Source organism: Arachis ipaensis, chromosome B02, assembly GCF_000816755.2.
Source record: "Arachis ipaensis cultivar K30076 chromosome B02, Araip1.1, whole genome shotgun sequence".
In the NCBI taxonomy this organism is placed as follows: domain Eukaryota; kingdom Viridiplantae; phylum Streptophyta; class Magnoliopsida; order Fabales; family Fabaceae; genus Arachis; species Arachis ipaensis.
The window spans coordinates 65,811,554-65,812,984 of record NC_029786.2 but is presented as its reverse complement, the minus strand read 5'-3'; the positions used below and the strand labels follow the sequence as shown (position 1 = coordinate 65,812,984).

Sequence of the window (1,431 nt, the reverse complement as noted above, 5' to 3'; positions counted from 1 at the left end):
ATTTAATTATTTATAAAAATAATAATAAATAAAACTTAATTACTTTATATTCTTTGTATTTTAATATTAAAAATTTAATAAATAAAATAATATTCGATATAATAAGTTAACATTTTTTTAAAACTAAGATAATTGTTTGTAGTGTATATATTAAAATAGAAGGAATTGTTATATACATAATTAGGTAGCTAGGTCTTTTTACTAAATTTATTTAATAGTAAAATGTTAGATTTATCTTATTAAAAATTGTAAGAATAATATTGAAGCATATTAATTCTATATATTAATAGTAATCGATCTTTGTATTTTCCTTCTCTTACATTGCTTTCTTTTTCTTTTTTTCGAAAAAACAAGTCCGCTACATTTTTTAAATAAAATAAAAAACAAATAACTAAAAAAAAAAAAAAAACCTTTTTCCTAACTTTTTTCATCTTAATAGCTTAAAAAATAAGAGAATCTTAAAAATTGTAATATAAATATATTTCCAGCTCCCCTAATTTTTTTTCTTATTGCCATTGCAGGTACAATCCCTGATTCATATGGCTCCCTAAAGAATGTGTTCACTCTGGCCCTATCGCATAACCAGCTCTCAGGGAGAATCCCAGATTCCTTAGGAAAGATGAACAACTTGTACTATGTTGGTTTGTCACAAAATAGGCTTGAAGGTGATGCATACATGCTTTTTGGGTCCAACAAAGGGACAGTTAGAATGTTTCTCTCGAGGAATATGTTGGAGTTCGACCTTGGAAGAGTAGAATTACCTGTGAATATGACAACATTAGACGTGAGTCACAATCGAATTTACGGAAAACTCCCTATTGGAGTGCAGAATTTGGAGTCGTTGAATGTGAGCTACAATAGACTATGTGGTGAGATTCCAAAGGGAGGAAATTTGCAGAGCTTTAATGTGTCTTCATACTCCCATAATGCGTGCTTGTGTGGGGTTCCACTTCCAAGTTGCAAGTGAACAATGTTTGTTACAAAGGGATGTAAGCTCTAGTTAATTCATTTCATATGCTCTTGAGAGATTCATGATATCCATTGTGCTTTTCAATTTTTTTTTTTTTTTTGTAATTTCCTTTTTATTTTCAAATGGATGGAGATAATTATGTAAGTTTTAATAATGGTCACCAATTGATGGTAACTTTGAATAACTGATCTCCTATCTCTTGTTTTTCCTAATTGGGATGTGCAAAGTTTAATTTGTTTATGCTGAAAGTATTTATTTTGGAAACAAGATTTCTTCTTAAACAACCATTTTGGTATTCAAAGGGCTGTATACTTTTTACATGCATGTTATTGTAGGATCAAAAAAATTAATTAGTCTTTTATTTAATTTAAATTAAATTTTAAAAAGTTTAAATTTATAATCACCCAATCAAGTTATGATTGGCGTTCAAAGCCCCTTAACAAGCCAAATAATTAAATTTA

At 28.0% G+C, this 1,431-nt stretch overlaps 1 protein-coding gene across 1 annotated transcript in view; it reads left to right on the top strand.

Annotated features, from left to right (window-relative positions):
* LOC107628371 (polygalacturonase inhibitor 2) overlaps positions 1–1,158 on the top strand; it is a 2,338-nt gene extending 1,180 nt beyond the window's left edge. The window contains exon 2 of the mRNA XM_016331071.2: positions 522–1,158. Coding sequence (XP_016186557.1) covers positions 522–967 — 446 coding nt within the window. The 3' untranslated portion in view covers positions 968–1,158. The remainder of the gene's footprint in view (positions 1–521) is intronic.